General features: G+C 36.7%; 1 protein-coding gene and 1 long non-coding RNA gene across 2 annotated transcripts; one reads left to right on the top strand and one right to left on the bottom strand.

Moving 5' to 3' along the window:
- Window positions 1–11958: 11958 nt before the first annotated feature.
- Window positions 11959–13144, bottom strand: LOC117635729. Its single transcript, XR_004586941.1, has 3 exons — window positions 12692–13144; window positions 12427–12585; window positions 11959–12280 (listed from the first exon to the last, which is right to left on the bottom strand). It is a non-coding gene; the product is annotated as an uncharacterized LOC117635729 (long non-coding RNA).
- A 92-nt stretch (window positions 13145–13236) lies between these two features.
- LOC117636051 lies at window positions 13237–18605 on the top strand. The gene is made up of 5 exons (XM_034370488.1): window positions 13237–13802; window positions 16440–16552; window positions 16627–16995; window positions 17193–17934; window positions 18169–18605. The coding sequence occupies exons 1-5, from the start codon at window positions 13565–13567 to the stop codon at window positions 18237–18239; spliced, it is 1533 nt and encodes a 510-aa protein (XP_034226379.1). The 5' UTR covers window positions 13237–13564; the 3' UTR covers window positions 18240–18605.
- Window positions 18606–22987: the final 4382 nt, after the last annotated feature.

Raw genomic sequence — 22987 nt, 5'->3', positions numbered from 1 at the left:
TTTAGAACTAAGGAGTTCTCTATGTAATTTGAAAACTGTTTTTAAACTTTTAAAATTTGAAAACTGTTTTTAAATTTTTAAAATTTGAAAACTTGTTTGGTTGAATTCTTGAAAACAAATTTATTTTTTTATAATTAATCTATATATATAAAGCAAAAGGCAGAGAATGGTGAAACATTCAAAATGCCAGAAATTGCCCTTGATTAATGCAAACATTAAGAATTGAAATTATTAATTAAATGAGGATAATATGGTAAATTCACACTTTTTTATATTTAAAAAAATTAAAATTAAAAGAAAAATCAGATAATGGATCCTATTTTTATGGAACACAACTACCCATTATCTTTTTTAATTCTAAAATAAATTTATTAAAAAATAAACAATAAAAAAAAGAGCCTCTCGCACGCGCGAAAGCGCATGCGGCGAGGCTAGTATTTTTTAATAAACATTATTAAAATTATTTTAAACATACTATTTTAACATTCATATTTTAGTACCATACATATATGATAGACAAGTTCAATTTGGCATACTTGTTGAAGAATAAACAACAATAGACAAAGAAGACACATAGGAGAAAGCACCAAAAAATGAGCAAAAAATCGAGAGGTACTGTGTGCTTCCAAATATTTATTAGTAAGCAAGAGAAAGAGAGCATATCCACAAGATTTTCATGCATAACCATTGAACCTATTTAAAAGTTTTCACAACTCCAATCCAATCTCCCATTAATTACAAACCACAAGCTGAAATTAATCATATATAAGTGTCAAGCTCAATTAATCATTTAATCTAAATAAATTACGACTAATCATTCACTCTCATTCACTTTAGTAGGCTATTGAGCCACACTCTTCTCTGTGGATCCAACATCTTCAAGAACACCTTCCTCCAATCCAAATTAGTAAACTTAGCCAAAGCTTTCACATGAGCATCATCATTCACTCCCTCCATGGCCTCCAATATTAACATACAATCCTCAATGGTGCTCAATTCTCTATATGGAGAGGATACTTCCTTCTCACTCTTACGCTTAAGCCTTGCCAATGAAACTTCAGTCTTGCCCAATTAGCTTTATCATCAAGCTCATTTTCAAGGTCCTTGTTTGACATCTCTCTACTCTGTCCTAAATCAATGTAAAAAACAACAACAATCAATTTAAACAGCGGAAATCAAACTACAAATATGTAAATAAATCCATTATCACTACTAGGAAAATATAACTAAACAAAAACAGCAAACAAAAGAAACCCATTATCACTACTAGGAAAACATAACTAAACAAAAACACTGCTGAGTTTATAAAATTGAGGAACTAAACAAAAGACCCAGCTCCTCAAGAAACCTATGTAGAAGAAATGATGGAGGAAGTTAAGCACATATGAAATTCAAGAAAAACTCAAACCATTCATCTAACATAACTTTATCTTCTCACTTTCACAAGCCTGTCATATTATCCTTTGTTTGATCATGATCAATATTCTAATCAGCATATAAGCTCCAGACAGAGAAGTTTCTCTCTGTTCGGTTTAATTGTTTTTCATTGACAATATTGGATCATGGTTAGACTTTCAAGATAAACAGACGAGATAAGAAAGATCAATGACATGCGTTGTAACCATCTATATTCAAACAATGAACACATGTTATGGTGAAAATAGAAAACCGAGCTGTTCCATTGATTACATTACATATGAATTATGCAAAGATGTACAAAGCAATTATTTTGAAATCATAGAAAGCTGACAGAGTATATGCAAGATACTCAAACTGTAAAAGAAAACAAAATTGGATGATCAGATTGGTAAAAACTACAAACAAGCCAATCACAAATCAATGGCAATTGAACTAAACTTTCAGAGTAAAAAAAAACAAAAGCCACAACATCAACTAAAGAGTGACCCCAACAGCAACAACTTGATGCCTTATTTCAGGAAAACCAAAAAGATTAATTGAATGATTAGTCTTAAAATCAATTAACAGGACAATAATCTCTGTCTCATAACATTGTTGTGGTTGGTTGTTGGGAAACTTTGGTGTAACCCATAATTAATAAATGAAACGCAAATGCAGTTGAATTATGAATATAAAGGGGCAGGATTAACTGACACAAATACAGTTGAATTCTAAATGATAAAGGGGAAGGATTAACTGACACCAATTGTAACATCCCTGACCCAAATTAATTGTTTTATTCAATTTAATTCTTTTTTTTTTTGAAATTATAATTTTGCCCTTTGGGGGTAGGGTCACTCTAGTTGACAGGACCCTACCCAAATTCCAATTTGGAATATGTGTCGAACCCTATGCGTAACCAATACCTGGCAGGTATCGGCACAATTGTCCAAAATACCCCTTCTTGCCCTAATCCAAAAACTGCTTTAAGGTTTGACTTCTACCGGAAAACCGGCAGAGTCTCCCCTAAAAACGGACATTTACCAAATTATTTTCACATGTAAAAATCACAGTTTGATATCTCCCAACTTCAGCATGCACAATGGTAACACACACACTTTACCAGATGGGCCTCCAACCTCAAATTCAACCTTACTAGGGCAATATCAACGTAATCTATGAATTTGTTTCTTACTTTACAAATAGCCACAAATTCCAAAGCATAACTCAACTGTTTATTTTCCGGCTGCACCTAGGTTAACCTAGGTTGCCTACGTACCCTTGCCGAGGGATCAAGCCACATGTAGTTCTTTCAACACGAAAGCAAATTTCAACCACATGTAAGCACATGAATTAAATATTCCTTCACACTTTCCCAAAATCAAAAACTTCAAATTCTAATCAATCCGCTGAAACTCAAGCAAAATATATTGATTTCAGAACAATCTTCCACCCATCACAGATGTGCATATACAAATACATACATATAATAGCTCATTATAGATAAGTGGGAAAATGAGAAAATTATTAAAATAACATTGTCCGCGTGAAACCTTCATATCAATATCAATAGTTTGAATAAAACATGCTTCCATATTTCATATGTAAAAACAAATTCATCACTTAATAGTTGTGAATTGTATAAAATCCTTAAAACTTAGAAAACCCTCAATCCTTGTCTCATACATCGGAAAACATGTATTAAAACTTTTACCAATAAGTACGAAGATAAAATCATCAGTTTTAGTTTAAAACATCTCAAAACTCAAATACTCTCCATCTAGGCGTACCCCCATTCCTAATATGTCAATTCCACTAAGATTTCGTCAGTTCCAATAATATTGTGTTAATTCCAAGTACCATGTATTTTATAACCTCACAGAACTTAGGGACGTGTGGTCAACCCGAGAACACATATCCTCACAGAACTCGGGGGACACGTAATCGGCCCGAGAACGCATATCCTCGCAGAACTCAGGGGACACATAATCAAACCGAGAGCGCATATTCTTGCACCACACGATTCACGTGTCCCCGAGACTCGTGGGGCATTATCGTAAATGACTTGGCTGTTCCAAAGGCAACTGGGAGGTACTCTTATGGTGGTTTGAAAACTATTTTCCAAAACTTGTCATAAAATTCCTCTTATTCCACAAATCCACTTACCAAATCTTTTCTCAACTTTCCAAAATAAGTTCTTAAATAGATAACCAAAAATCCCTTCTTAAAACAAGATTAATTCCAACATTCCTTAATTGTATTTTACCATGCATAATCTATCAAAACAGTTCTCAACTGTATTTAAATATGTACCACATACTATTGAGTAAAAGAGTATCCATAATTCATCGATTTTAAGCCACCGAGCATATATTCACATGTAGACATTTAATTAGACATTTAATTAATTCCTTAATCAAGCCATAACTCGGTTAACCAAGCTATTCCAAACTCCACATAATATAATATGCTTGGAAAGTAAAAGCGATTGCAGTAATTCATGAATATTTAATAAAACTCTTAAAGCATAATACCATTTTAAAACAACCCTCCAATTACAGTTACAACTACCAAATGGCCTCAACCGCGACATAGCCCACTATCTAAGTCAACTGGGCCCATAGTGGCCACGAACTCAATTTGTTACATGACAATTGACAAGATCAGCCCCGAATTCCTTTGAATCCATGACGAATCCTGTGATTTTTTTTCCAACATCAATCTGATGCCGGGCCCACTACTAACAACATAGCCTCTTTTCCAAATCAAGAAAAAAGACGAGACTTTCTACCAAAATTTGTGCAGAGTATCCCTTGAAAAATGGACATTTCCCAAATTTTTAACATGTCACAATACAGTAAAATAGTCCCAACAACAACATGCACAATATAGAAGCACACAATTTACATAATAGGCCTCCGACCTTACATCCAACCCTAGCATGGGCGATAACATAGCATATCTAAAGAAATTCAGTTTACAAGTGAAAATAAAGTTCAACGGAAATCGAGACAAATAAAATTTATCCTACAAGAGTTCGGGGCTCGACAGTTCAGGTCTTGACTCGGCCGGTCAGTTCGGGTCAGCTACTGCCTAGGAGGGGGGCAAAACAGAAAACTTGTGAGTGGACCAAAAAAAAAGTTTTATTATATATGAAAACAACATACTAAACCCACCGTTTGGAAAACGATGCTGAAAACATGCCATTGAAACCCAACGTATTCATATATAGTCCATTAAAAATAAGGTAAGATCCATATCCCATAATAGTATACTAATACTTAAACTCACTCAACACCCTTCCTTTTTTCTCAAACCACTCTTACCCAAAACGTGTGCCCAATGGCACCGCTAGCTAGGAAGGATCCTCACCGATAAATAAGAACAAATGTATATGTATAAGTATATATACGACCATTACCAAACTTGTACCGGGGAAACAATCCAACTGGGGGATTGTTTGACTAGACCACATGGAAAAATCCTCAATTGATCATGTGGCTAGGGAATGAGTAGTCCAACCGGGGGACTGGGCTCACCAGCATGCACAACAGAATCCTCAGTACTCGTAAACCTGTGACAAGTCCTACGCACGCAGACTAACCCTGCTAAGGGTCTACGAAACACCACGTCAAGGGTGCCCTAGTTCCAACATATCCAAGTATTCCAATATTCCAAGCATCCAATCCAAGTATTCCAAGACTAGGGAGGTACATAGGGTAGTGCTAATAGCACTCCAAACTAACATAAACCACAACCCAACTCACATTCCATAATCTCTTTCCAACAATCCCATGTACCCCACACACATCCAAGTATAGATAGTAACTCTCAACAAAAGCATATATCAATTCAAAATAATCACAATCTACCAATATCCAAGTATACTACCAATGCTTTCATAACAATATTATATTTAAACATTTAAATATATAATAAACTCAATAATCAAATAACCTATTATGCATAGTTTGCGTCTTTGAAAGTAATGATTATCATTTAAAAACAAAGTCTTCTCACGGATAATCCAAAGCTGCTTGACCCTGAGAGGATCCCGCCTGTTGAGTACGCGGAGCTTGAGTACCTATTTAAAAACACAAGGACTAGATTAAAATAAAGCACTTCGAACTAGAACTTTAAAATAAATCCCTAGTTTTCCCAGGATTCAAAGTGTGTGTATGACAAACGGGAAGTTCCTAAGGTCCAACTACGTGTTTTGAATGGTGGAATAACCTCGAAAGACGCTCGGTCAACTGAGTGGTTAAACTTCCCAAATTTGGTCAACTGAGCCCGCGGTGCCCACGACCTCTGATTTCCGCTCCGAAAGTTCCTACAGGTTCAACAAACTTTACTAAACACGTCTTGCAAGTTTGGTCCAGATCGAGTGGTCGAATCGCTCGCAATCTCACAATCGGACGGTCACCAATTTACATAATCTTTGAAGCATTGAATTGAAGTTTTCGGGACTCTGATTCACGATCCGCGAACTCCTACACGATGTTAGGGGTTCCTAAATCAACATATTTGAAAATGGGGCCGATCTAACGGTCCAAACATATCGAACCCGGATAACGCCTAATATGCGTAAATCCGTTCGATTGTCAAACAATAACAAAATTTGATTATGAGCATACTGTCGTGCTCGGGACAACATGGGGAACATTCTAGCTTTAAAACCCAACCTTGACATCCCGCTGATGCGCCGCCAAGCGTCACCATTGTCGGCAGGTGTCTAGAGAAACTTTTCGGCGATCGAAAAACTTCGAACCGCCTACCAATAATCATACTAATAGATCAAACACATCAAGGGGAGTAACTTTATACATTTGTCGAAGATCAATTTAGCTGTAAACGCCCTCGAACAACCGATTTTCTCATTGGAAAACCTAGAAATTTCTAGGTTTCGAGTTGAAATCAAGTCAGTTATTCGAGGGAAATTACAAAGGGGAGGCAGGGGAGTGTTTTGGAACCCACTTGGTGGCCAGTGGTGGCCGCAATAAACGACGGAAGTCACGATTTTTGACAAGCCAGTTTGAGCTGGGTTTTCATTCGAATTTTTGGCTTAATCCCTTAGAATTGAGACGAAAAAATTAGAACCAGTTTTGTGGCCGAAGACGACCAGATGACGTAGGGCGCCTGTGTCGTGGCAGTTGTAACAAAGGTGAGAAAGAGGTTTCGCGAGGGAGAGAGAGATCGATCTAATTGGTCACTTAAAAATATGTCTTTTTGGAATATTTACGGTTATGCCACTGAATTTCCGTTGACCATAACTTCTTCGTTAAAACTCTGATTTGAGCCCCCTACGTGTCTACAAACTTGTATCGATGCACTCTATGCAACAGTGCCATTCAATTCCCCATCCCAAGGGTAAAATTGTAATTTATTTGACATAGTATCAGAGTCAAGTTTCTTGTGACCTATGCTCAAGGGCGAAGCTATCTACATGGCTATAGTGGCTTGTAGCCCATGTAGGCTTTTTTTTTTTTTCCTTAAAGAATATAGACCTATAGCCTAGGTATATTTAATATTTATTTAAAGAAAAGACCTATAGCCCATCAACACAACTTTTCTAATTATGAGCACACCTTTCTTGCTGGACTTTGTTAAAAAAAAAAAAAATTTTGTTTTTATAAATATATGTCTTGGTGGTTTCCCATTTAATAATAAAAGATTTCAACACTCTCAAAGATTGCAAGGCACAACTTCAATAGGTATACTTTTAATTATCGTTGAACATATGATTTAATGTATACTTTTATTTTAGCTAGCCCACCAGTAGAAAAATTCATGGCTCTTCTCTTGCCTATGCTTGCATTCTCCTTGCAATTTAAGTGTTTTCCTCCCTAATCTTCAACGGGGGAAGGGGGAGTGAAAATAATATGTTTTTCCTATTTCTTGACTCCAACGACCCCTTCTCTTTAGGGGGAGATGGGGAGTGAAGTTGTGTCTGCGTGAATTAGCTAAAATTTATATGGAAGAATTTGTTGTTGCTGTATTCCGTTTTCCATTATTGTTGTCGTTGTCATTGTTGTTGTCACTGATCCATCATTTACGTTGCCTTTGCTTTTGCCTTGCCTTGCCTTACCTTTATTTGCCTTTGCTTTGCCTTGTCTCTTCCCTTGTCTTGCTTTGCGTTTGTTTTTTGCCTTTGCATTTGCCTCGAATATGGTGCACTACGCCTCGCTTGTCAAGTTAAGCATGCAAAACATCTTTGCACCAACTTGAGAAGGAGTGTTGGCGAGTCCTTATTTAGTTAGGATTATGGTTCCTTACTATGTTAAGATTTTGGTTACTTACCTATTTGTCTTAATTGAGATTTATTTCCTATTGTAATTTAGATTTATTTCATATTTTATTTAGGGTTGTATTTCCTTATAAATACCTCAATATCGGAGAAGAATACATAATTGAATATTTGCCCTACTTTGTTTGACATCTTGTAGTTTAGAAATGACTGCATGTAGACATGGAAGTATTGACCCTACCTCCCGCATGGCACTATGCCATTCAGAAAAGAGTGCTGCCGTTTCCATTCACCTCTCCTATATTCTCACCCACCTTGTCTTCAAAATTTTAAAGACAAATTTATCCATTTGTAAAATGACTTCTAAGCACATAAGAAAAAAACCCATTCTCCCTCACTTTTCTTCACTCTTGAAGCTGCCACTTGTTTCCCGAAAAAAGAAGAAGAAGCTACCACTTGAGGATGGGGCATTATAAAGTATAGCTTTTTTTCTTCTTCTCCGTAACTTTGGTTTTCAATATATGGTACCAGTGTATGCATCTGGACATGGATTTTTTTTTTTTTGGGTGGTTGAGTATATTGATTCATTCACGAATGAACGAAGATTGAAGAATCAAGTTTTCATTTGGTTGCAAATTGTCATAGTGGTCAAGTACTTCTGGAAAATTAGGTGAGAAAAAGAAACATTCATTTTTCTTTTTTCTTTTCTAAATATTGTGATTGATGGTATAATATAATCCAGATAGATTTAGAGGAAACAATACTATTTGAATTTGTTCCCTTCAAATTAGAGGTGTCAAATGGGAAGGGCCGGCCCAGCACGGCACGAGCCTAGTCCGTTTAAATGAGGCACGACATGGCACAAGCACGAATATTAATGGCCCGTGCTAGGCACGGCATGAAAACTTGGGCCGGGCCGGGATAAAAAAATCAGGTCCAATGGACCGGGCCGGCCCATGGCCTGACATGGGCCGGGCTTGGCCCGAGCATGCTTCAAGCACGACACGAGCCCAAGCATGGCCAAGCACGGCCCACTTAACATTTTTTTCTTTCTCAAAAGTCAAAATGCAATAATTTGACGTCTAATGTCATTGTTTATATGTTTTTTTAAAAAATCATAAATATATATTTGATGTCTTTCATTTTAGGGAAATTACTTGGGTCCTTAATTAATTAAACATATCAACTACAAATTAATTAAACAACAATGGACTTGATATCTAATCAGTACATATGACATATACGCTTCTCTTATAATCAAAGCAAGACATTTTTTCACATATAAAATAACAAGTTGTTTAAAGATGAAAAGTTGAAGTGGACTTTGTGGAGTTGGACACTTTTTACCCTCCGTCATTTCATATTGTTTGGATGTTTGATTGATTAATGTTTTTAAATAGTTCATCATTTCTTGCCTCTAATTATATTTTTAATGTTTATAATTTGAATTATCTAGTGGAAAAAAAAAATCAAGGGAAAAAAATTCAAATTAAATGGATTGGTTCTTGGGCCGAAGTATGGCACGAGCACGAGCTCGACCCGTCCCTTTTCAAAATGGACATGGGCTTTGGGCCAGGCCGGGATCAATGATTTTACTAAATGGGCCGGCATGGCACGGTCCGATAAATTAAATGGATCAGCCCGGCCCAACACAAAAACATTTAAAGCACGAATTTAAATGAGATGGGCCAGCCCGGCATGGCCCGTTTAACACCTCTACTTCAAATGCACAGATGTCTGTGAAGAAAAATCCAAATAGGAGATAAATGAACACGTGGAATCTGAGTAATCCCTTGATACGTGTGTAGCATGTGCAATAGCATCAAGCTCGTTAATATATATTTTAGTTTGTCTTTACGTCTTTAAAAGGACCTTTAATTGCATACATTGCCCATTAATCAAAACCTTCTAAATTCAAAATGTCCTGTTAGTACGTATTTTAGCAAACTTCCTCCAAGTTAAAGTTTTTATCATAATTTTTATTTTATTTTATACAAATCAAGCCCTTGTTTGCTGTAAGGTCTTTGGTATAATTCTAGGAGAGAACCTTTTCCAGTATTTAGTTATATTTTGCAGGCATAAGAGCATCTACAATTATTCTCTCGATTTTTTAAGAGCCCGATCCCCCTATTTTAGGAGATGGGTAGGAATAACCCTACAGCCTAGAGATTAAGTTTTGGCTGTCTCTCCCCTTACCTAGCAAGCATCAATCTCCCTGAAAAACTTCCACCGAACTTGTAAAGAAAAAGGACAATGAAGAAACACGTGATCAACACTTTCCTCGCAAAGATTTCACATAACACATCTGTGGGGAGAAAGACTCATATAAAGGCCTCTTCTTTTGAAGTTGGTCACAGGTCTTGAGCTTCCCGAGACCTAGCAACCACACGAGATTTAACTTTAGGAGGGGCCTTAGACTTCCAAATCTGGGAAGTTGGGGGAAAAATCTGCATGTCGCCACTATTACAGAGAAAAAACTACAGGATTTGCAGGAAAACAACCTGGACCCATCTAGCTTCCACCTTTGCTATCACTGCGATATTGGGACAGACGAACCCTATCCAAAATCTGCAACATCCTCACCAACTCACCCACCTCCATTAAGATTTCTCCTGGAACCAAAATTCCAATTGTAAGGATGAACATAATAATACACGACACTAGCAGCACAATGGTGCTGATTTCTAGAGAGCGCAAACAGTAAAACCCTCATCCAACCAAGTATTCTCCCATAACAACACCAGGTTCCCATTTCCAACGAACAAGTCGCAACATTGAAGGAAGGTATGGTACCCCCAAGGTATTCTTCCAGGGGTCCCGACAAGTACCGTTTCCAAGGTGAACAGTGTCTCATCTGTTTGCAGCCCTCACATATTTACTCCTCCCTCAGAACCTTCCCATAAAAAACATCTCATCAGCTTTCCAATTTATGAGCCACCCTGATCAGAATTTTGAACAAGGACAAGTAATAAATTGGGATGCTACTCAGGAACGCTTGAATAAGTAGGTTTTTTTTTTTCCAGTTTTGGAGGCGAAATTCCACCTTTTCCACAGCAGCATCCCAGAATTTAAGGGCTCTCGCGTTCCCCACAAGAGGTAGACCCAGGACTGTGTCAATATGGAAATCTTCTCACAATTAGAGTTGATGCCCAGAAGAGAGCATTTAGCTTTATTGATGCTCAACCCAGAAATCTTACAAAATAAATTCAGCAACTCTAGTAAATTTTCCCAATTCTCTTCAGCAGCATCCAAGGAAAAAAACAGTATCGTGTCCGAACTGCCTATGAGAAATCTCAACCCCCTCATTTCTGATCTTGAGCCCCTCAATCATGTTGTTCTCTTGGGCTTTCTCCAAGAGCCTACTCAAAACATCAACAACTAAATTGAACAAGAAAGGAGATAAAAGGATCCCCCCTGCCTTACACCTCTAGAAGCCTTGAATTTACCCCTAGGCCTGCCCTTAATCATAATGGAAAAATTTGTAGACTCCAAGCAACAAGAAATCCACTTCCTCCACCTTCCACCGACCCCCTTCCCGTCCATAACTAAATCCAGAAACCTCACAATGGATTAACAATCTTAATTTCAAGCTTTCTGTAAACTCTGACAACTTCCAAATTCTAAGGAAAACATGTGCCATGTTTATTTGAGACCTTTAATGAGCTATCTACAGAGATCACATCAGGGTTCACAATGACTAAAGGCCTAGACTAGTATCAATAGTGCACATGAAAAGGATTAAAACAGTTTTGCACGTTGAATGAAAGTACATAATTGTATATTTGCCGTTACCACCACATGCATCTAAGTTTTAACAAGAAAATGAATCCTTCAAATAAAAGGCAAGAAAATTGAAACAGAGAATAAAAACCTAGCCACAAAAGGTGCAGCTTGGCTAGCTGAGTCAAAAACTTCACGCAAAGGTTGCTCACTTTCTCCATGGTATTGTTTCACAACTTCAGATCCATTGACAGAGAAAAATTCATAATCGAGCCAAATAAGTCTTTCCCATACCAGGAGGTGTTGAAATATAAGTAGTCAGCTGATAGAAAATGTAACTAAGCCTATTTAGCTAATGGTGTATTCACTTAGTCACTAAAATGACAGGTGTTAGGCTTGAGTAGTGAAAGGCTGTACAAGCCACGTGTAATGTTTCTAGAAAGCAGTTTTAGATGAAGGGCTGTGATACAAAGCATGTAATTGTATCCAGCTGGTCTTTCTAACGAAAATATAGCACACACTGAGTCTGCTCTTTTTGATTAGAGTATTGAAATGCAAAGTTTCTGTTAAATCGATTCTTTGTGTATTCTCTTTGCTCTCTCCACTATTCTTTACAAAAACTCTAACAGGAGGATCATGAAGAAGCACTCCCTTTGCACATCGTAAACCAAAACTAACTATAAAAAAAAGATATTCATGAATGAATGTAATAAAAGGAGGACCATAACTTATGAACACATCCTTGCAGTCGTATACCGAGACACAATTAACTTTAGTTCTACGCGCTTTTCTTGTATCACATACAAGACCAGCTTGGGATTGATTTTGTACGTAGTGGATGAATATGACCCTGCCTGATGGAGGACAACCCATTGTATTGGAAAGATTTGAAGACAATAGCACACCGTTATTTGTAATCTGAGATAAAAGATATGAATAAAAGTAAAGAAAATGTTCCAGGGTAAAAATGCAGACCCCATTTTTTTATTAGAAAAACCATTTGTCACAATTGCCATACATAATAAAGGGAGCAAAAAAATTAACTCAGTTGCCAAATTTCAAACCTTAGAAGAAGGAAAAATCATTGCAAGAGCAAAGTAGTTCCCTGCGTCATTAGTTAACTGCCCGCAAGAATCAACCCCAAAACGTCTAGCACATTCATCTGCTAATGAGCTGAGAGGAAATCCATCTGAAAATCTACTCTTCAAAAAAGGAAGAGACACCTATCAATCCAATGAATGCAAAAACATGACACAGTTAAACCAACAATAAAATAAGAAGAAAACTTGGATTGCTTTGTAAAAGAGAAGATGAAAAAGTGGAAATTACCGCAACAATGGATCCAGGAGAGAAGGAAGAGGCGACATTGGAATGGAAGGTTCTGAAAGTCAAATTTTACAGCTTTTGGGGTCGTTCTGAATCAGAGATGGGTATTTAACCGAAGCTTGTTCAAGAGAGCTTGCGAAACTCTCATCAGTAGCTTCAAAATCAAGTGACCCAGGTTAAGAAAAGTTGTCAGAATTCGACAACCTTGATTGGTTCTTTGAATGCTTCTTTCCCTTTGAAGAAGGCATCTGTAAATACAACACTAACAAGGTTGGTGTTTTGGTATGGGGTCCCGGCTATGACTTTCGGAAATATGGTTTCAGGGGGCACAGCAGAAAGAGTTAGCAACAGAGAAACAGAGGGGCAAGGCTTGGGCGACAAGAAGAGAGAGAGAGAGAGACACAGAGAGAGAGAGGCTGAGAGAGGCGCGCAGGGCAACTTAGAAAACGCATTGACTTCAACTTTTATATGACCCAACCCCCGCCGTACTTTCCACTTCATTTGTCTAATAAATAAAAACTTACAGAAAGAGAAAACCCACAAAAAACATTTAAAAAAACACTAAAAAGGAAAAACAGATAAACCAACACCATCTCAAAAAAGACTTCAACTTGTCATTTGCAGCAGAAGTTACTTCTCCCCACCTTCAAACCCTAAACTCATTATTTATTTCTCCACCAGAGGAAATTCAAACAGAGCAAAAGAAGAAAACCCCAACACTTCTTCCTCAGCCACAATCCCTTTTGGTTCTCTCAAGTTTGGAGGTGATTGCTTGAGTTTCTCATCCCACAGTCCAGAATGGCTGAAACCATCCAAGACCCAGTTGAGCAAACCGGGCATGGAGCCTGACCCACTATTCCACTTGCATTGTTCTCCATGGGAAAGTCTGAAGAAGACCAGGCTTTGCCTTCCAATGTTGCCTCTGAGGCCTCAGCTCAAAATGCAGAGGCTCACTGTGCTGGTTGCTGTGTTGGGTTTCGGAGATTCATTGGCCTCAGATGCATCTTGGTTCTCTTACTCTCTGTTGCTTTGTTCCTCTCTGCTATGTTCTGGTTACCTCCATTTCTTCAGTTTGCGGATCAGAGCGATCTGGATCTTGATTCAAAGTTCAAAGGTGCGTTATTGATCAATTTCTTCAATTGGGCTTTAATTTGGTTAGTGTGTGTGTGTGCACCGACATTGTGTTACAAGCTGTTGGATCTGAAATTTCGGTTATTTTTTTGGAATTTTAGTTTGGGTTTTTTAATTTATTTATTTTTATGTAGATATTTATGATTTGTGGTTATGACTTTTGGTTCGGTTGTTGAGAAAATGTTGGGAAGCAAAATTGTCAAGTTGGAATTCTTTTACCGGTTGTTTTGTTCTGGCGAATTGGGGGTGTTGTTGGGGTTGGAGTGTGTTTTTGGTTTTGTTGGTCTTGGTGGGTATTTGTTGGTTGCTGAGAAAATGTAGGAACTCAGGCGATTGAGACATTTTGCCATATTTTGTTTATGTTATTTTGGTTCATTAAAAATGAGAAACATAAATAAGTTGGGCATCCCTGGCATAAAAAAATCTATGCTTCATGAGTTTAATTTTGCATTTTTCTTCCCTACATTATTCGGAACAAATAGGAACATTGCTATTTGCTTTGAATATAAACTGAAAACAAAATAATTGTAGTGAGACCTTTTGTTGATTTATGTGTTTCGTTCTTGTTTCAGTTACCTTGTGCATTTCTATTTAAAGTAAGCCTTAGTGTAAAGGACCTGCATTTAAGGAATTGTTTGCAGATGCTAAACGTGGATGTGTTAGTCCAAATGATGTTTTTCCTTTTAAGCTCCCGTCTGTTATTTGTGCTGTGAACTTGCTTTAATGACCAGAGATTTAAGTTTAAAAGCATATATATATATATCGAGGCATCCTTTATGGAAGTAGAAACATGTTCTTATTTGGATGTGTGCATGAGGAAAAACATTCATGTTTAAGTCAGTGTGCTTTTCATCTATGATCTATAAGATAGTTGGTATGTTAAACACTAGAGAACCATGGAATCATGTCCAGCCATACCCTACGCTTGTTTGAACGGCTTCAAATAGAAATCACCACTAGTTAATTATATATATATATATATATATATATATATAGAGAGAGAGAGAGAGAGAGAGAGAGAGAGAGAGGAAAATCTTTGGGATGTGAAGAAAATAAAATACGGTGTATTTTGTCATGAGTATTTCACTCTATATTTTTCTTACTTATATTTTATACATCATTATCTTCTGCTACTAACTGGCCCTATACAGTATAATGGCATGTCACATAACCCATGATCTCTCTTTTTGAGATGTTATAATGGGAATTTGTGCTACAGTTTTCACTTGCCTGCATGTGCTAGAGTTTGATTTCCAAGGGAGTTACTACTGATTACAAGCTTCCTCCTAGCCTTTCTTTGAGTTGTAAATTAATTATCAATCCTGAAGGTCTTTTATTCAATGAAATATAAGACATGGAATGAGTCTTGATTCGCATGATCCTCAGCAAGTATGATAAATTGGGTTCAAATCCCAATAAATTTTTTATTTTTTTCATCTGGAATTAATTTCAACCATTGGGTTTCAATTTACAGGTTGTTGATACAATGGTCATCAGGTGACCATGTGCGCTCAAGCCTATACATTCTATATAGAGTTGTAGTAGCAGCTTGTTGCAAAAAATTTCATTTCTGTATTTATTAGGGGAGGAGGTTGTATGTTTTTGTGCATTTTTTTTATTGTCCTTTGCCTTTTCAAGTGTGAATACTATTTACTGGTTCTGCCCTTACTTGCATCTAAAAGTTTTGCAAAATTAAATCACAACCAATCCAGGAAAGAAGGAAACTCATATTAATCTGCTAATAAGCCTGCTGAAGTTTCTGACCCAAAAAAAAAATCCTGCTGAAGTTTGATATCATTGTCCTCTGTGTGTGTGTGTGTGTGTGTGTGTGTGTGTGTGTGTGTGTGTGTGTGTGTGTGTGTGTGTGTGTGTTTGTTTTAAGGGTGCATTTGGAAGACATGATAAATCACCTTCATCTGAGTGTGATTCTTATTTATTATTAATGGATTCCCACTTACAATGCCAAAAGATGTGAAGACTGCCACTAGTCCACTATTGTGGTAATTTGTGTTTCTTGTTTTTTTCCCCTCATGATAAGCTGGGTACAGAATGGGCTTTGGAGGGTATAATCTGTGAGTTCAGCCTTACAATCTATAAGAATCTCTTAATCAGGAGAATGGTGATGTTAGAGAGAGAGAGATTAAGAGAGAGAGTATTATGTGCCCAAAGATTCATCTGAATTTGATGCTAATATTTGGGTCTTAAGTGCGTTGATTCACCTTGTTATATCTGTTGTTTTGTATATTTGGAAGCTTGTTTAGATCACCAGAGAAATCTATAAGGCAATTAAAAGTGGGTAGGTTTGGGACAATGTAAAATGCAGTTGTTCCTGTTGATCTTGACTGCTTTATGCTATCACTTGATTCCAACTTCCAAGTGTTGTGCTAAGTTTTTTCATTTTATTACCTAACCAATGCAGAGTATTCTACTTCCTTTCATTGCTTTGGTTTTTTTTTTTCCTTGACTATCCTCATAAGTCACCTAACAGGTTGCTTTTGAAATTCCATTTCTAGCAGAAATTATTATTTTTTCCTTCCATTTTGCTTGAGAACAATTTCAAATTAGTTTTGATGACATTGTACGAATTATGGTTTGTGACTGACGACATTTGTTTATCCAGATCATTATATAGTAGCAAGTTTCAATCTTTGGAAGCCAGTTTCTTTGATGGAGGATAATATTTTGCAGCTTGAAAATGACATTTTTGATGAGATTGTTGCTCCATCAATTAAGGTACTGCACTCTTCTTTTCTGATTAGAGTCTCCATCTTTTTCTATATTTTGATCTAATTCACTGTTTGAACCAGGTCGTAATCTTATCTGTGGAATCCTTAACTGGATCAAACACAACAACAGTTGTGTTTGGGGTTGATCCAGAGCCAAAATCATCGAAATTATTACCCACTTCTCAAAGTTTGATCAAGTCATCTTTTGAATATCTGGTGACACACCAATCACTCAGCCTGAATACATCCTTGTTTGGGCGCACATTCCTTTTTGAGGTACTAAAGTTTCCAGGTGGAATTACCATAGTTCCTCCACAAAATGCGTTTCTTCTGCAGAAAGTGCAGATCCTTTTCAATTTTACCTTAAACTTCTCCATCTATCAAATACAATTAAATTTCAACGAACTGAAAAGCCAGCTGAAGGCAGGATTACATCTAGCACCCTATGAGGTTAGTCTATCCTTTTTATGTTTTCTCAGTACCTGCATCTTGTGCATATATTTCCCTGAGGCGTATCTGTAGTTTTATGTAGTCATATGTTTGCATCCAAGAATTTGTTGAAAATTTTCTATTCTGTTAGTTTGATGATTTCATAGCCTTCAATGCATTTTTGCATATTGTGATTGATTTTGTTTTGTTTTCCGCAGAACTTGTATATTAGCTTGTCAAACTCAAGAGGTTCAACAGTAGCAGCCCCCACAACTGTTCGGGCATCTGTGTTTCTGACTGTTGGAAATACTCCTTCAATGCAAAGGTTAAAACAACTGTCTCAAACCATCAGAGGCTCTCATTCAAGAAACCTGGGCCTGAATAATACTGTATTTGGTAGAGTTAAGCAAGTCCGTTTATCATCTATCTACTCCCTTAATGGTGGTGATGGCACTGTGCCGTCACCTTCTCCTGCTCCACTGCCCCATCCGCACCACCATCACCACCACCACCATCACCATCATCATCACCACCATCATCATCACCACCACAACCCCCATCTGGCTCCTGCAGTTTCACCCGCACCTGCACCCGACAGTGGTCCACCTGCAAGTCAAAAAGGTGGGCCTGCACCTAAGGATGGTTCACCTGATGCACAGAAAGGTTCTCCACCTAAGAAAAGTTGTGAAGCAAAGCCTCCCAGTTTCCAGTTTGGATCTAGAGGGAAGACTGGAAAGGAGTCTCATTTTGCTCCTGCGGTTGCACCAAATATGTTTCCTCCTGTCTTTATTCCCTCCCCACAAAAACAAGTACAGCCATCAGCACCCATCTACCCTTCAGTTCCAGTATCTAGTCCTTTGCCTCATGTGGTTTTTGCTCATGTCCAGCCGCCATCAAAGAGTGAATCAGATACAAGACATTCTGGCACAATGTCATCAGCTGAACCATCGCCATCCACATGTATGTCAATTGATTTTATATTGTTTGTTCTTTTATCGTCAAATTTCTGTGCTCTTTTGAATAGTATTTGTCCATTCTGGTTCCTACAATCTCTTTCGTACGACAAGGTTGCTGATTGATTACTACAATATCTCTTTCAAGCTGACCAAAGCAAAATATTACTATTTTACTGTCAAGAGATTGAATTAAACATTGATGTTAATGTTCAGTTATTCTAACACACTGTTGTTGCAGCTTCTGCAGCTCTTCTTCCTTCTGTTCAATGGGCATTTTCTCTGTTCCTAGTTCTTGTGTTACATGTATAACATCAGATAAATGATCCGTTTCCAGTTAAACCACTTATGCGGTATTCAAAGGACTCAAACAACTGTATCATTCCAACACGAGCCAGAAGAGTTCTGGAATGGCGAGCTATCCAAGAACGGGTTCACATCTGAGTGAATATATGTTGCTTCTGTGCGTGTAAATATTTAATTAAAAATTCAGCTGGCAGATGCATTTTCAGGTCAAAGTCACAGAGGTGGCAGGCCTTTGATTACATGTATTTGCCACTGTTTTGTGTATTCTCTTCCACAGAAATGTAAGAGGGAAGAAACCAGCAAATGTATTCCACTACCTTTTTTGTTTTTTCTCTCAATCCTTCTGAGTCAATGAGGTATGCCTTTGAAATATGTTAATCTGTTCACCAGAAAATTCCCAAACCTTCTTTTTCTTTCTTTTGGACTGAAAATTTTCACAAGGCTAACTTCTAGAAGTAAAATTTCCACGTTATGCTCTTTGGTGTTCGAATTTTCAGACTTGGATAGAAGAAGCTCCACTCTGGTTGCTTTCTTTACTCTCTATCTTTACTGATGTAATCTGTTTTTAATTTTGATATGAATATTGGTTTCTTCTTGTGTGCCACAACTCCCCCCAAATTTCATGTTCCACATTATAGTTGTATTTTGAATGAAATAATACATTAAAAAAACTAAGTCTAAATAAAATTTTTGTATATAGTTTCTATTTTTTTATTTTTTCTGATTCAGAAATAATTTGTCTAGGTGCCATGTGCTAATATTTTATTTTAGAGGTAATTATAATTTTGATCATTGGAATTAAGATCAAATTTAATTTTAGTCACAACACTTTTAATTTTTCAATTTTCATCACACTTTGCATTGTAAACAGATCAAGTGTAATTGGGATATTCCGTCACTTAAGATACACGCGCATGGGCAATATTGCCCTTTCGCCCCTAACCCAGCTCTCTCTCTCTCTCTCTCTCTCTGCAACTTCTCCATCTTCCCCTACAATCTCTCAGTCTTCAGAGCACCCTTTCCATTAAAACACTGCAATTGAAGACAACGACCCAAACAAATCCTACACAATGGACGGCAAGACCGACTCCTAGCCTCGCACCATTGTCCCCCACCAGATCTCCGCGTTGTCGTCCCCCACTCTCACTCCTCCAACAGCCGCCACTCCTGCGAGTCCTCCTCCACCCGGTTCTCCGGGTCCCTCTAAATCATCAACTTTTATACATATAACTTCTCCATCTGCGTCTGTATATTATTCCCATTTCAATTAATTCCTCTCCCAATTTAGGGTTCTTTAATTGTGACAGAAAAATAAAGGAAAGCTTGTGAATGAATTCATAAATTATTTTAATTTTCTTTTGTGGTAGATCCTATAGCTAGCTAGAAAAGAAACAAAATTGTTGGATACTTGCTTGGTGTTCCAGGCTGTTTTATCTTTTTGTTCCAGCTGTGGACGATTTTGGTGGTGTAGAGGAATTTTGTTGCTTCATCTACTGGTTTTGATCTTGTTCTCTAATTCCGAAAAGTTGTGCGTCAAGGAGGATTCTTTGGGGATAGGGATTGGATGGGGTGGGAGAAACAGGGGTGGTGGTTGAGTTGTTTTTTGTTTTGTTTTGTTTTTTTTTTCAACTTTTTAATTTCATTTAGTTTTTTCTTTTCAATTTATTTATTAGTGGTTTAAATAGTAGACGTACAATTTTGTCCTTGCATGCACTTATGGTGAAGCTCTTGTGAATTTTTTAGGGAAATAGCTTTAAATGCCACCCCTTTTTATAATTTTTTTGAAAATACCACCTCTCCCTAATTTTTCTGCAACTATCACATATAAATATATATTTATTGTTCACTTATTGCACATTATCACTTTTCTCTGAAATTTAGTTTACCATCTTTTCATGAAGAAGAAGATCAAGAACAACCTACAGAACCCACAGTTTTGCCCTCAAAACCCAGTTCTTCCTCTTCCTCTCTGTTTTCTTCTCTACCCAAATCCAAATCCAAACCCCAATTTCGTCTCTCTTCGAATCCCTTCTGCAACCTAAACAAACCCAAACAAAACCATCTTTTCTGAATATGACAACATGTGTTGGCATTAGGTGGCCATTGTCTGAGCATTTTGGTCCAATTTTGGGGGGGTTTTGAAGTCTGGGTTTACATGCCCTCTTCAAGAACAGCTTCTCCAGAAAATGAATTGTTGGGAATATGTAAGTTTTGATGTTAAATTGAACTAACTACGCATCTTCTCAAGAAGAAGAAGATCAAGAACAACCTACAAAACCCACAGCTTTGCCCTCAAAACCTAGTTCTTCCTCTTCCTCTTTGTTTTCTTTTCTACCCAAATCCAAACCCCAATTTCGTCTCTCTTCGAATCCCTTTTGCAACCTAAACAAACCCAAACAAAACCATCTTTTTTTAATATGACAGCATGTGTTGGCATTAGGTGGCCATTGTTTGAGCATTTTGGTCCAATTTTGGGGGGTTTTGAAGTTGGGTTTACATGCCCTCTTCAAGAACAGCAATCGTATTGTGATTTTATTGCGGTTGTATTGTAGTCGTATTGCTTTTGTATTGCTATGGTATTGCTGTATTGATTTTTTTTGGTGTTTTATTGATATGTTACTGTAATTTAATAGGAATATATGTTGATATTATTTTTCTTTATCTGCTTGTGATTTGAGTAGGAGTTGAGATTATTCTTGGCTGAAGTATTATTTACGATCTCTCTCTTTCTCTCTCTCTCTCTCAGCTCTTTGTATTTTTCTCAACATTTATGTGTTAATTTAATGTCTGGCATTGTTTTGGAACCATAATCATTGTCAATCTCATTGTTTATTTAAAAGATTGCTGCGAAATTGTTACTTCATTTTCTTCTTTCCTTTGTTTTAAGATATTTTTATTTGGAGAAAAAGAACTCTGTTTTTTGTAATCTAAAAGACTAGGTACTCATGGTGAGTGTTTTCTGATCAACAAGATCCAGACTTTATGTATGTCAATTTACTACTTTTGCACTTAAACTTTGGCTGTCTAAAATTTAAAAAGTCTTGTATGCCAGCAGTGTATCTATGTCACACATCTTGGGTAAGAGGTATTCTTCAATTGTGATGGTTTGCTTTGTTGTACGTATTCAAACTGCCTCAAAATGTTTTCATTAGTGTCTTGAGTTCAATACCAACAAAAGTTTTTAAATGACAAGAAATTATGAAAAGCTTATACATAATAGACATATAGTTGAGCATAGCTAGAGTGTATATTTAGAAGATGTCATTGTGCTTCAAATTAGCAAATTTGTGGGGTGAAAACACAATGGTTGACATGTCATTCTGCATTTGATGAAAATAATTGATGACTTTGTATGGAAGTATACTCGTTAAATATCTTAGATTCTATCAATGAATGAAATATTTGCCTTCGAGAACTTCATGTTTTTCAGTTTGTTTATCTTATATTCTATAAATGAATGAAATATTTTGGTAGATTAGAGAGACTAGGCTTGAGCAACTGCAAGAGTAAAAGGGATGATGCTTCATGTAAATTCAACAATTAAATAGGAGATTTTTGTTTTCAATTTGTTAATTCTTGAGATACTTGGTCATTTTTTAAGATTACGTGAAATAAAAAACTTGTATTGAATATTATTGTATAGGAGACCATGTAATTATTTTGATACCATTAAATGAAATTTTAATTCAATTTACTTGAAAACTTTGGGATCTTGAGCAAGATACGGCAGTCACGTATACGACAGTTTTGAAACATAAAAGACGATAATGTAAGAATGGTTAATTTTGACGATATCCATAGTTGCTTCCACTCCATTATAATGTCATGTAGATTATAAAGTGGCAATATACATGCAATACAAAAGCAATATGAAAGCAATAAACAGTCAATAAAGCGGCAATAGACAACCAATGCAAAAGCAATAAAATGGCAATAAACAAGTACCGTATGGATGTCTTTGTACTCTCTTTCCCATATTATATATTGTTCTAATTGTTGAACTATTACAATATTCAGTTGCTACATATAATAAATAGTATATAAAAAATAATGACCATGTATGAAAATTTCATATCATTATAATAATGCCCTCAAAAATAATATAAAGTACATTACACAAATATTAGAAACATACGGCTCCACGAGAAGAATACATGATATCTTATATCCTTACTAATTCTTGGGGCCTAACAACAAGTATAATCAATGATGTGTATAGTTTGCTGCAAGTTTGCTTAGCGTTTTCATAATAGAAGCTTTGCTTTTGTCTTCAAAAGGCATCTCAAAGAACTCCTTGTCTACACATTACATTATGCACAAAATGGTCTCCAATGCCAGTGTATGACTTGCACATCAGTGTCTGCACAAACCAGCTAAAACACATTGTGTAATTGTTAACCTCAAATTTGTTCTTCACAGGGAAACGAGTTGGGTGCGGCTTTTTCCTTGTGCAATTTGAAAAGAAAAAGAGAGAGAAACATAAATTGTCAAGACAAAACTGCAGCAAATTATAATTTGGTCAAGTACTCACTATCGGGAAACAATATGCTTTCAATGAATAAATAACATATTAATTTTCAACCAACATTATTGCACAACTCATCTCAGAAACATGACTGAGATTTGACAAACATATAGGTAGAAGATCCAATCCATTAAAACACTCACATGCAAAAAATGAACCTAAATTATACGCCAACTCAAGCTACAAAAACCCAACTTGTTGAACACCAGTCAACAAGTTTGATAGGCAA

This window comes from Prunus dulcis, chromosome 7 (assembly GCF_902201215.1).
Source record: "Prunus dulcis chromosome 7, ALMONDv2, whole genome shotgun sequence".
NCBI lineage: Eukaryota > Viridiplantae > Streptophyta > Magnoliopsida > Rosales > Rosaceae > Prunus > Prunus dulcis.
The sequence above is the reverse complement of the archived record's forward strand: the minus strand, read 5'-3'. Positions and strand labels throughout refer to the sequence as shown.